We start from the raw sequence: 11,789 nt of genomic DNA on the forward strand, positions 1-11,789 counted from the left end.
ACACCATGGAATACTATCCAGCCATAAAAAAGAATAAGATCATGTCCTTTGCAGGAATATGGGTGAAGCTGGAGACCCTTTTCCTTAGCAAACTGATGCAGGAACAGAAAACCAAGTATTGCATGTTTTCACTAATTAAGTGGGAGCTAAATGATGAAAACACATGGAAACATAGAGGGGAACAACACACACTGGGACCTACTAGACGGGAGGGTGGGAGGAGGGAGAGGATAAGGAAAAATAACTAATCTATACAAGGCTTAATACCTGGGGGATTAAATAATCAGTACAGCAAACCTCTGTGACACAAGTTTACCTCTATAACAAACCTGCATATGTACCCCTGAACTTAAAAGTTTAAAAAATATATATAGCTTCCATGTTCGAATTTATAGTTCAGCCAGGATTCGAATTTTAGATTGAAAACCATCTCACTCAGAATTTTGAAGCAGTGCTCCACTGCCTGCTGCCTTCCAGTATTGTTCCTGGCTATATCTGTGCTTCATCCATTACCTCTCCCCGAACTTCTCCTCTTCTATATGAGGTAGAGGCCACTGCATAGGTCATCAGTAAAATGCTCCACAGGTCTTTTGGATGGCTTCTATAATACTCTATTTCCAATAATATGATAGGTAAAACAATGAACAAATAGTTAAGAAACCTGTATTTTAATATATTCCAATCTGTATGATCTTGGACAAGTCACCTAACTTCACCCACCCCTAAATTTTTATGAATCTGTTCTAAAAGCAACTTCAGAAATTATTTATCAGCACACATCTCTTGAATAACTGCTCAGAGACGTTTGGCTTAAATATAAATCTTGCTAAGTTTCCCTGTAATAAACAGAAACATGAATTATTACTTCCACTGACTCAAAGCAGTGCCAGGTAAACATTTTAATCATGTCCATTTAAGAAATGGCCATTGCTTGTAAGTAATTACTTCCTCATCAAGAAGTTTTGCTGTGAACCTGTAAAGAAACAAGAGTTTTACTCATAAAACAAGTTTTATTCTCTCCCATGTGGCTTTTTCTGACTCCATATTTCCATCCCACCAGCACCCCAAGCCCCTCTCCCGCACAGAGGGTGAAGGAGTACATAATTACAAAAAGAGACCCCCCAGGTGATTATGGAAGAGTGCTCACGTTCTTTACCTTGAAGGTGTGAGAACTACCATAATGTGAAGGGGAGACCAGCATATAATGACACACTCAGCAACTGTTTGTATGTTAACAAGGTATTCAGAGCAGTGAAATATTTTATGTAAGTTAGCTATATTTTGTAGCTGTATTATACATTATATAAGAACATTGTTACAACTATCTCTCATGCACTCTCTATATATGTCTGCATATATACACACACACACACACACACACACACATATACACTATTGTATAAAAACAAAAAAAAATTAAGTCATCAATAGGCCAGGCACGGTGGCTCATGCCTGTAATCTCAGCACTTTGGGAGGCCAAAGTGTGGTCAGATCACCTGAGGTCGGGAGTTCGAGACCAGCCTGACCAACATGGAGAAACCCTGTCTCTACTAAAAATACAAAATTTAGCCGGATGTGGTGGTGCATGCCTGTAATCCCAGCTACTCAGGAGGCTGAGGCAGGAGAATCACTTGAACCCGGGACGCGGGAGGCAGAGGTTGCGGTGAGCCGAGATCATGCCATTGCACTCCAGCCTAAGCAACAAGAGTGAAACTCCGTCTCAAAAAAAAAAAAAAAAATCATTACAAATTTTTAGGTAGGGAGATTTTATGGCATTTATTAGGCTCTCAGAAAATACTGATGGCTAGCTGGATGGATAGATGGACAGACAGATGAATGGATCTTGTTTAGAAAGGTCAGCATGGGGTCTAGATTATATTGGAGAACTGGAGACAGGGAGATCAGTTAGGACTAACACAGTTGAAGTGATAAACTATTTTTCTGTCTTAAGAAATGGCTTTTTTGATTGCCTATTGCTTTTCACTTCAGTCTTAGTCTTGTGAACTTTGAAGAGTAACAAAAAGTTATCCAGGTTTGCAGGCACTGGCTTCTAGCTGCGTCTTCCCTAATCTGTTCCCACCTACTTCCACACCTGTGTTCCTCAACTTTCATTTGGGGGCAAAAGGTACTCTTGGTGCCTTGTAACGGAAATTTGGGTCTGTGTTTCTGAGTGAGTTGGTGTTCTTTCCACCTCCTACTTCAGCACCCACCCTTGGAAAGCTCTTATCTGTCTGCTGCCGAATTCTTAGAGGAGGGCCAGGAAAAATCCATTGTCCTTTTTCTCTGTTGTGTTCAGTCTTTGGCTTTTTAAATTTTCACTGATAAAAGAAGAAAAGCATACACATCTATCAAATGAAATAATGGTTGAGAAAAAGCTCTTAATAAACTCATAAGGATAATGGGATTGTAGAAATCTTTGTAACTCTGGCCCACCTTGGACATTTTTGCAGCACAGTGCACATTTTGCAGCACAATTATATTGAATTTCATAATAAAAGTTACATAATATCCTGAGCTGCTTTAGCTTAAACTACATGCAGTGGTTTATTATAATTATTGTACTTCATTATATCCCAGTTTTTTCAAAGTTTTAAGTTCATGTGTATGTATATATGACAGGCTGGGTCCTCTAGGAAGCAGATTCTGAGATTTGCATTCAGGAGGTTCACTGGGAGTGCTGGGCTGTGTTATAGTCAAAAGGCTTCAGCCAGCCCTGCAGAGAACTCTGAGGCTAGAATCGTCCTTCAGAGTTACCTCAACTTGGGGTGAGGAGGATAGACCTCTATACCTTTATTAGTTTTCTTTATTAGTTTGGGGTAATTTGCAAACAGTGTGCAACAGATTACCCCCCAAAGCATAGCGGCTTAGAACAACATTTATTACCTCATAGTTTCTGTGAGTCAGGAGTCCAGGGGCAACTTAACCACACCTCTAAGGCTGAACACTGTAGCCCTATGAGAGATCCTCTAGTTCGGTTCCTCACAGGGCTACAGTCAGTCACTGATCAGGGCAACAGCCATGTCAGGGCTTCCCAGTCCACACGTGGCTCTTGCCAAGCCTCCCAATATCTGCTTCCAAGCCTACTCATGCTGCTGTTGGCATGCCTCAGCCTCTCGCCGACTGTTGGTGGGAGACATCAGTTTTGTCCATGTGAGCAGCTCCATAGACAGCCCACAACATGGCGGCTGGCTTCCCTCAGAGCAGGCAGGCAACAAAGTGAGCGTACCCAACTCAGAAGCCACAGTCTTTCTGTAACCTAATCTCTGAAGTGATATCTCATCACTTTTGCCGTATTCTGTTCATTAGAAGTGAGTCACTGGTTGGGAATGACACAAGCACGTGAACACCAGCAGGCAGAGGTCTTTGTTGGCCATCTTCGAGGCTACCTACAACAACCAGTCACTGGCTGCAGCCTGCCCCAAAGCGAGGTGTGGTCTTGGGTGAAGCCCTCCCTTCAGCTGCAACAATTTCCAAAGAAGGCAAACAGTCGAGGGTTGCAGGCCAACAATCTGTCTGACAGCTGAGGGAATTAACTCTTTAGTCTTAAGAGGGATCTGGGTGGTACTGAACAGAATCCAGTATGTATAGCTCTTAGTTAAACTGAATATTTAATAAACCAGAACATCTCAATCCTGTTATTTAAACTGACCAACGTGTAATATTTTCTTATCTGTTTTTAAGGGAGAAATTATAGGCCTGGCACTGTGGTTCATGCCTGTAATCCCAGCACTTTGGGAGGCCGAGGTGAGCGGACCACTTGTGCCCAGAAGTTCAAGAGCAGCCTGGGCAACATGGCAAAACCCCATCTCTAAAAAAAAAAAAAAAAATCAGCTAGGCATGGTAGTATGCACCTGTAGTTTCAGCTACTCTGGAGGCTGAAATGGGATAATCACCTTGAACCTGGAAAGTTGAGACTGCCAGTGAGCTGAGATTAGTGCCACTGAACTCCAGCTTGGGCAAGCAAGTTAGACCCTGTCTCAGAAACATAAAAAGGAGAAATTATATTGTATCAACCACATACCAAGATCATTCTCATCCCGGCGCAGTGGCTCACGCCTGTAATCCCAACACTTTGAGAGGCCGAGGAGGGAGGATTGTTTAAAGCCAGGAGTTCAAGACCAGCCTGTGCAACATAGCAAGACCCGATCTCTACAAAAAATATTTAAAAATTAGCCGAGTGTGGTGGCATGAACCTGTAGTCCTAGCTACTTAGGAGGCTAGGCAGGAGGATTACTTGAGCCCAGGAGTTTGATGTTACGGTAAGGTATGATCGCGCCACTGCACTCCAGCCTAGGTGATAGAGCGAGACCCTATCTCTAAGAAAGTAAATAAATAAAATCATTCTCTTTTTAATATAGATGTTCAGTTCAAATTTGCAATGAATCATTTTTGAAAACTATTTTAAGTGAGCTAAAAGGTCCTATATGCACACAGCAGTTTCAAAACAGTATTTACCCTTTTCTTGACATATCAAATTAATAAATGGATCTAACAGGCAAGTAGGAATAGTGATTTCAGATTGTATGATTTAATAAAGTTATGAGAATGTACATATCCTTTTTAATCCTATAATTTATTTCAGCATTCAGGCACGGATTTGATCTCCTTTCTTTATTTCACAGGCAAAGAACAAGTCCCTGATTTTGTCACCTTCCTTTACCAAATAACTAGAGGAATTGCAGCAAGGAGTTATGGATTAAATGTGGCTAAACTAGCAGATGTTCCTGGAGAAATTTTGAAGAAAGCAGCTCACAAGTCAAAAGAGCTGGAAGGATTAATAAATACGAAAAGGTCAGGGTGATTATGCTGCATTTTTTCATTTGTAATGAAACCTTCTAAGTTGTCCAAGAAAGAGGAGTGTCCTAAAAATGAACATCAGATCTACTTTTAAGCACCTCTTCAAATGTTCTGAACCATTTAATTATGATGAAGTGAAAACAGCTCTTGCAAAGCTCAGGTGAATGCAGTGCATCTTCATTAGATCATTAAGTTGCTAAATTCGTTTTTCAGTCATTTTTATAAAGAATTAAGTTAACTCCTTAATATGTGCCACATTAGTTACTTTAAAGATTCTGTTATGCCAAAGGTTACTGAAGATATTGAGAACCTACAGAAAATTTATTTTATTCTTAGATTTTATTCAGATATGCAACAATTACATCCAGAAATTCTATCAGAATATTAATGAAATAGTACTACGTAACAGGCAATCATAGTCAGTATCCACATGTCACTTATTTTGTAGACTGTGACGAATTTTTCATTCTAAACAGGCTTCTGTCACTTTAAATGCTTATGGGAATACTTTTCACCTTTACCCTTGCTATCCAGCTAGTATGTAGTCAGTACATAAATTAATCTTAATGTAAACCTGAGATACACTTTGAAAGAAAGATATTCCTAGGGAAATATCATATTTGTAAATTACACCCTTTTGTTTCCCAAATATAAAATTCTGAAACAACATAAGCTCCCCATGCACCTACTGCCCCACCCCTGCCATACTTGGGGAGCCTGATGTGCTGGGTACATTAGTACCCTGGTTGATAACCATATGACCATGATGAACAGATTGTTGATTGAATAGAAAATCTTGGCTGGCTACTGGTGGTCCCTATGTTATACTCCAAGAATATTCTTTAATATTTGGTAATAATTCTGGGAATTATTACCAAATTTCAATATTGAAATAGCAATGCCTATCATACTAGCTAAAGAAACAGTTGCTAACTTGTTTACAGTAGTGCAATTAACTTCTCTTTCTCTACCTCCTTCTCCTGTGCTTCCGCCTTGCTCTCCTCCACTTTGGTGTACTGTAGTTGACCAAGCCCAGAGCGCTGGGCTCTACAAATGGCACACAGCCTCCTCTAGTGACACTCTTTTCTGGCTCATTTCCAAATCACAATGCCAAAACAAAAGCAAAGTGGCATAATCAGTTTCAGCCTATTTCTGTTACAAGCCAGATTAATATAAAATTTTTCCTGAAGGAAAATTATCTACGAGAATTTAAAAATAAAGTTAGCCCTCTTCCTCTGCAAAGTGCAGAGACAAACTAAACTCTTTTTAGTTGCCATATTATTATTGTTCTTTTTCTCTGAAAAAAACCTAGAATAAAGCTTTACTACAAAGGATATATATATACAAGATAGCAATAAACTATGTTAGTTTCTAAATTTGCTATAGAAATATATGCAAGATAGCAATAAAATATGGCAATTTCTATATTTTCATATATTCTTATTTCTGCTATATAGCCTACAAAGCAAGAGCAAAAACATTCACAGATTACTCATAACTCTTCCAACTAGTAAGTGACATTTTGAAATCTATGAAGTTATCTTGACAAGATGAGAGAATTATTAGAAGATGTTGCATTGGGATAGAATCTGATCATTTATCAAGATACTGTATTTGTTATTTTACCTTTTTTCTAAAAGTGCTTATCACATCAATTCCTTTGGCCAGATCAAAGAAATCAAACTGAATCTTGGGCCTTAGTGTGGATTTGTTATAATAGTTGCTATTTATTGGATGGTTACTGTGTGTAGAAACCATTCTGAGCAGTCATTTGCAGCAGCCTAGACACTGTGCCAGCTACTCTTCTCATCGCTTTACATACATTATCTTATTTCATGCTTATGGCAGCCTTATCTTCATGGTCTAGTTGGGGAAAGTGAGGCCAGCAAGGACAGGACACTGACCCAGAGTCACACAGCTCGTTGATGGTGGAGCAGTAATTGGAACTCAGATACTCTAGATCCATACCCTAAATACTCAATTGGGTTGCTATTCTGCAGGAAAAAAAAAAAAAAGTAAGTCTGTGTTACGCTGGCGTTTTACTCTTTAATTAGCTTCATTGTCTTTGGTTGGTGTTACTTTTCATCCTGGGAACGCTTCACAGGAGTTTCTTGTCTCCAGGTGCAAATAAGCACACACCACCAGCCTCTAGCAGAGTTTGAAGGAGGAGGAGGTCAGGCTCTCCCCTCTGGGGCTGGCAGGGGTAAGGATTTTAGGAGAAAGCACAAAGGCAATAGTGGCAATTGGTAACCTGGGTCCTTTGATTATAGTAGCAGCTCTGAAAGCTCCTTTCACCAGAAGGGTGACACTGTCACAGCTTCCTAACTATAGAGCCTGCCCGGTACTCAAATGTTGCAGACTTTTCATAGCTTCCGATGAGATGTATTGTCTCCCAGCAGTTTCATTTATTAAATAAGTAGTATTTTATTTTTCCCCAGGAAGAGACTCAAGTATTTTGCAAAGTTATGGACGATGCATAATGCACAAGACCTGCAGAAGTGGACAGAGGAGTTCGAAATGGAAGAAACACAGACTTCTCTTCCTCATTAAAATAAAGACTACATTTGTGAACAGAAAATGGAGAATTAAAAATACCAACTGTACAAAATAACTCTCCAGTAACAGCCTATGTTTGTGTGACATGTGAGCATAAAATTATGACCATGGTATATTCCTACTGGAAACAGAGAGGTTTTTCTGAAGACAGTCTTTTTCAGGTTCCTGTCTTCCTAACTTTTCTAAGTATAAACACTCTTCAATAGTCTTCCACTTTGTAATTAGAAAATTTCATGGACAGTAAGTCCAGTAAAGCCTTAAGTGGCAGAATATAATTCCCAAGCTTTTGGAGGGTGATATAAAAATTTACTTCATATTTTTATTTGTTTCAGTTCAGATAATTGGCAGCTGGGTGAATCTGGCAGGAATCCCTCCATTTGAACTAAAATAATTTTATTAGGCAACCAGTTTATCCACCAAGAACATAAGAATTTTTTATAAGAAATAGAAAGAATTGGCCAGGCATGGTGGCTCACGCCTGTAATCCCAGCACTTTGGGAGGCCAAGGCGGGCAGATCACCTGAGGTCATGAGTTCAAGACCAGCCTGGCCAACATGGCAAAACCCCATCTCTACTAAAAATATAAAGTACCTCTCTACTAAAAATACAAAAAAATTAGTCGGGCATGGTGGCACACGCCTGTAGTCCCAGCTACTCAGGAGGCTGAGGCAGGAGAATCTCTTGAACCTGGGAGGTAGAGATTGCAGTAAGCTGAGATCACGTGACTGCACTCCAGCCTGGGCAATACAGCAAGATTCCATCTCAAAAAAAAAAAAAGAAAAGAAATAGAATTATCAAGCTTTTAAAAACTAGAGCACAGAAAGAATAAGGTCATGAAATTTAAAATATTAAATATTGTCACAGGATTAAGCAGTCTAAAGACTGTTGGATGAAATTATTTGTCATTTGTTTGAGTAATAAATATTTAATGAATGCTTACTATAGATGATGGTATGTCCCATTGAATTTTCAATTTTCAAGTGTTTGGAAATTGTCATTTTTTTAGGTGTAATTATGAAATTAAGGTTACCTCTTTGATCAGCGCAGTACATAGAAGTGAACTTGTTCATTTAGGACCTTGCTATTCATCAACATATCAAGTGTATGATCTTCCCAGTAATGAGCCTTACAGCTTAGTTGATTCATAACAGTGCTCCCTTCCTGCAAATTTAGGGTAACACGTGCTCAACTGTGTCCCTGGGTTTTTTACAGCACTTACAATCTGGCTTCCCAGATCCATGTGTTCTTTTTGTTTCTAAATATATGATCTTGCACAAAAGCTCTCCATCCTATTTTCCTCTCTTTTATTATTTCTGCTCAGTTAAATGTCTTCCCCACATTTGATGGACATATTTTTAATTCCTTCTTCTGGATTATTACCTTCAGTGATCCCAGCAATGACCCTAGACACAGGAGTCAATACAGTGTCCCCAGGTTGTGGCTTCACTTTTGAGTCAGTCACTCTTTAGCTATCAGACTCCCAACCTTATTGGAGTTAGAGTATGATGTAGTTTGATTGATTCTACCACCCCTCCAGAAATACTAATGTATAGTCAAATTCTCAAAACTGTCAAAATAGAGTTAGTTGGAATGTATGCTTTAACTTTTAAAAAGAACAAAATTGTTTCAGTACTCTATATAACTGTAAATGTCTTATATTCTTTCTAACAAGATTTCAAAGATAGTGCTGTAACCTACCTCACAGGGAGAAAAGGAGATGACTCCAGGAATGTGATGCCCATGCCAGAGGGAGCTGCAGGGACCAGCAATCACTGGTAATGTCCAGGTGGACATCTGGCGCCACCTCTCCCTCTTGCTTGGTCCAGGCCAGCATCAACACTGAAGCAGGTAGGGGTTCCAGCAGCATTGTGTCCTGGCAGTGGCAGCACACAGTGTCTGGCAGCTGACAGCGTAGAACTTTACAGGGTAGATTCTCCAGCATGAGCAGGACGCCAGCCAGGCCGCCAGCTTGCGGGAGCGCAGGCCTCCTCTAAGCTGGGGAAGAGATCAGCACAGCTGAACTGCATTTCTAAGTGAGGCTCATCCCCAGCTGGGTTACTGAGATATTGGAGGAAACGTTGAGGCCAAATCCCAGTCATAAAGACTGCATAAATGCCATGGGGTGGTAGGCAGAAAGTTGCAAACAATTGTGTTTGTATTTCAGATGACCATCTTGGGGCTGCAATTCTAAGGTTAGATATAACCACACAGGTGAGAATAGGGCTGCTGGTGCATGGCAGGGCCCTTCAGATTCCCTCTGGTATTGCACAGGCATGAGCATACTTCAGATGGAGACTGGGGGAGACGGGGCTGACTGGTGGCCAAATGTCAAGGAAAGCAACTTTTGAATGTGATGTATTCCTTTAAGTGACTTGTCTGTTTTTAGCCATTACATTACAAATTAAGAGCTAGTGATTCTGCAATAACACACACTAATTCCTCGAAAACCTTCTAAAGTCAGACCAGTTTAATAATTTCAACCTTAGGGGAAAAAAAGCCAAACACATTTTAACAAGTTTCAACTTTGACCTTTCTGTTGCTTCATCTCTCCTCAGTGCTGTCTATTCTATATAGTTTTTAAAATATTCTTATTGTATAACTAGTATAATAATATTTGAAAATTCATAGGACTATAATTTATAATTTAAAAAGAGAAAGGAAAAATGAGTTTTTAAAGTTAAATTTTATAAGTTAAAAATAAATTTAAAGGCTGGGTGTGGTTGCTGACACCTGTAATCCTAGCACTTTGGGAGGTCGAGGCAGGCAGATTGCCTGAGCTCAGGAGTTCAAGACCAGCATGGGCAACATGGTGAAACCCCGTCTCTACTAAAATACAAAAAATTAGCCAGATGTGGTGGCGGGCACCTGTAGTCCCAGCTACTCAGGAGGCTGAGGCAGGAGAATTGCTTGAACCCTGAAGGCAGAGTTTGCAGTGAGCAAAGGTCATTCTACTGCGCTCCACCCTGGGTGACAGAGCAAGACTCCGTCTCCAAAAAAAAAATTTAAAGGAAAAAAAATGTAAAAACCTAAGCATTTGAGTTACTCAGTTTGTCTCAATGTTTCTCAGTGCTGAATATGAAAATCAAATGATTCCCATTTGAATCATAGTCTTCTGGACTGAGATCCAAGCTTAGTATTCTTTTATCAGCTTTATTGACATAGTTAACATACTGCACAGTTTATTTAGAGTGAATAATTCAGTGGGTTTTTGTGTATTCACAAGCTTGTACAACTGTCACTACAATCAATTTTAGAACATTCTTACCACCCTAAAAAGAAACCCTGTACCTAGTAACTGTCAGTCTCCTTTCCTCCCCAAGATCCTCAGCCCTGGACAACCCCTAATCTTCATTCTGTCTCTATAGATTTGTCTATTTTGGACATTTCCTATGAATGGAACCATAGAATATGTGGTCTTTTGTGTCTGGTTTTTTTCACTTAGATGCAAGATTCATCTGTGTATCAGAACCTCATTCTCTTTAACTGGTAAAAAGTATTCCATTTTATGTATACCTGTTTTGCTGGCATAATTATTAAAAAGCCTCTTTAACTCAGAAGTGTCCTGTTTTGAATAATAACTTACACAGTTACCCCAATTAAAGGTGCTATTCCATAGGCACAGTTACTGACTTGCTACATTTTGAATGTCATCTAAAAAAAAATTATTTTTTTTCTTACCCATTGGATGAACCAGTTTTTCCCCCAAACACCTGCCAGTTGTTTTTGCCTGTTCTTGATAAGTGCTTTGTATTGTGGCATTTAGAGGCTACAGCTCTGCTAATTGGTGTGTTAGAGCTTTACTACTTAATCTGTTCTTGAGGCTAAATCCCCGAAGATAGCATGTCATCTGCCTTGTCTCCATGAAATCATGGTGAGGAATGTGCACCTACATACTTTGTGAGACACATGGCAAGACTGTCTTCCTGCGGAAAAAATTATTCCTCAGGAGGAGGAATTGCCTCTAGTTCTTTTATCCTTTGCTCAGATCCTCTCTTCATTGCCTTTGGCTATCTTTTTTTCTTTTTTGGCAAAAGGGTATTTTGTTTTCACATCAGAAGAGAAATACTGTTTGCCATCTTCACCTCTTTTTCAGCTTCAAGCCCCTTATTCTTAATCCTACTTCCAGAAAGCTCGCTTTTGGAGGTAGGAATGTCTTGCCCTCTATCAGAAGGACCAAAGGAGTTTCTTAAATGCAGATTTCTAGGCCCCACCTTAAAGCTACTGAATCTGAATCTCTGAAGTTGAGACACAGCAATACCAGTGTGAATTTCTGTCATCTCTGCATCATGTTCTCTCACCTTTTCCTTCCTCACAGGGCCAGTGATCTGGTTTCCAAAGAAATTTGTTAAAAATCATATTTCTTGGTTCATGACTGCTCTTTAAGATTCTATCTGATTTACTGCATCTGATGTGGGGTCTTGGGAGCTTCATTATTA

The 11,789-nt window shown here is 39.7% G+C and overlaps 1 protein-coding gene across 1 annotated transcript in view; it reads left to right on the top strand.

Annotated features, from left to right (window-relative positions):
* Nucleotides 1–8,291, top strand: part of MSH3 (mutS homolog 3) — a 228,733-nt gene extending 220,442 nt beyond the window's left edge. The window contains exons 23-24 of the mRNA XM_011934338.1: nt 4,629–4,791; nt 7,236–8,291. Of these exons, the coding sequence (XP_011789728.1) occupies nt 4,629–4,791; nt 7,236–7,347 (275 nt within the window). The 3' untranslated portion in view covers nt 7,348–8,291. The remainder of the gene's footprint in view (nt 1–4,628; nt 4,792–7,235) is intronic.
* The last annotated feature ends 3,498 nt before the right edge of the window (nt 8,292–11,789 follow it).

This window comes from Colobus angolensis, unplaced genomic scaffold (assembly GCF_000951035.1).
Source record: "Colobus angolensis palliatus isolate OR3802 unplaced genomic scaffold, Cang.pa_1.0 Scaffold134, whole genome shotgun sequence".
NCBI lineage: Eukaryota > Metazoa > Chordata > Mammalia > Primates > Cercopithecidae > Colobus > Colobus angolensis.